The sequence below is a fragment of the Penaeus monodon genome, chromosome 22, assembly GCF_015228065.2.
Source record: "Penaeus monodon isolate SGIC_2016 chromosome 22, NSTDA_Pmon_1, whole genome shotgun sequence".
Lineage (NCBI taxonomy): Eukaryota > Metazoa > Arthropoda > Malacostraca > Decapoda > Penaeidae > Penaeus > Penaeus monodon.
The window spans coordinates 27,857,915-27,858,452 of record NC_051407.1 but is presented as its reverse complement, the minus strand read 5'-3'; the positions used below and the strand labels follow the sequence as shown (position 1 = coordinate 27,858,452).

The 538-nt window shown below is 45.2% G+C and overlaps 1 protein-coding gene across 1 annotated transcript in view; it reads right to left on the bottom strand.

Annotated features, from left to right (window-relative positions):
* Window positions 1-357, bottom strand: part of LOC119587605 (heme-binding protein 2-like) — a gene marked incomplete in the record, with an annotated part of 3,176 nt that extends 2,819 nt beyond the window's left edge. The window contains 1 exon segment of the mRNA XM_037936315.1: window positions 87-357. Within this exon segment, the coding sequence (XP_037792243.1) occupies window positions 87-143 (57 nt within the window).
* Between the last annotated feature and the right edge of the window lie 181 nt (window positions 358-538).

The window sequence follows — 538 nt, the reverse complement described above, 5'->3', positions numbered from 1 at the left end:
AGAGACGGTAGGCACAACTAGACAGGCTAAGGATGCATTCTCATTCACTCTAAGCAAACAAGCAACAACCGGAGCCAGAAACCCACCTGCGCCCGGGCCAGCTGCGCGCACACGAGGAAGGCGACGACGAAGGAAAGCTTCATGGTGGACTGAGGACGGCAAGTCGGTCAGGGCGAGAAGCTGAAAGGGCGTGAGGAACAATTAATAATTCCACAGCGTAAAGCAAAAACACAGCTTCGATACCCCACCTTCACCAGATTCTGAAGAAGATGAAAACCGAAGCTATTCGCTCATCCACGCCCTTTCTGTGCTTGCTACAGGAATTGTTCAGAGGCGTGAGTTTACCTTCGTGTTCTCTCTCTGTAATGAAGTAAATATGACTTTTTTCCGCTGATTTCAAAAGATATCAAGCATTTGGGAACAGATATCTATATTCACTAAAAAGCAAAAAGGAAAAATACAGAAACTTCGATAAGGTGTGAGTAGTGATCACTGTAACAATAATGGAAACAAGTTCATGTAAATTCACTTTCCACCG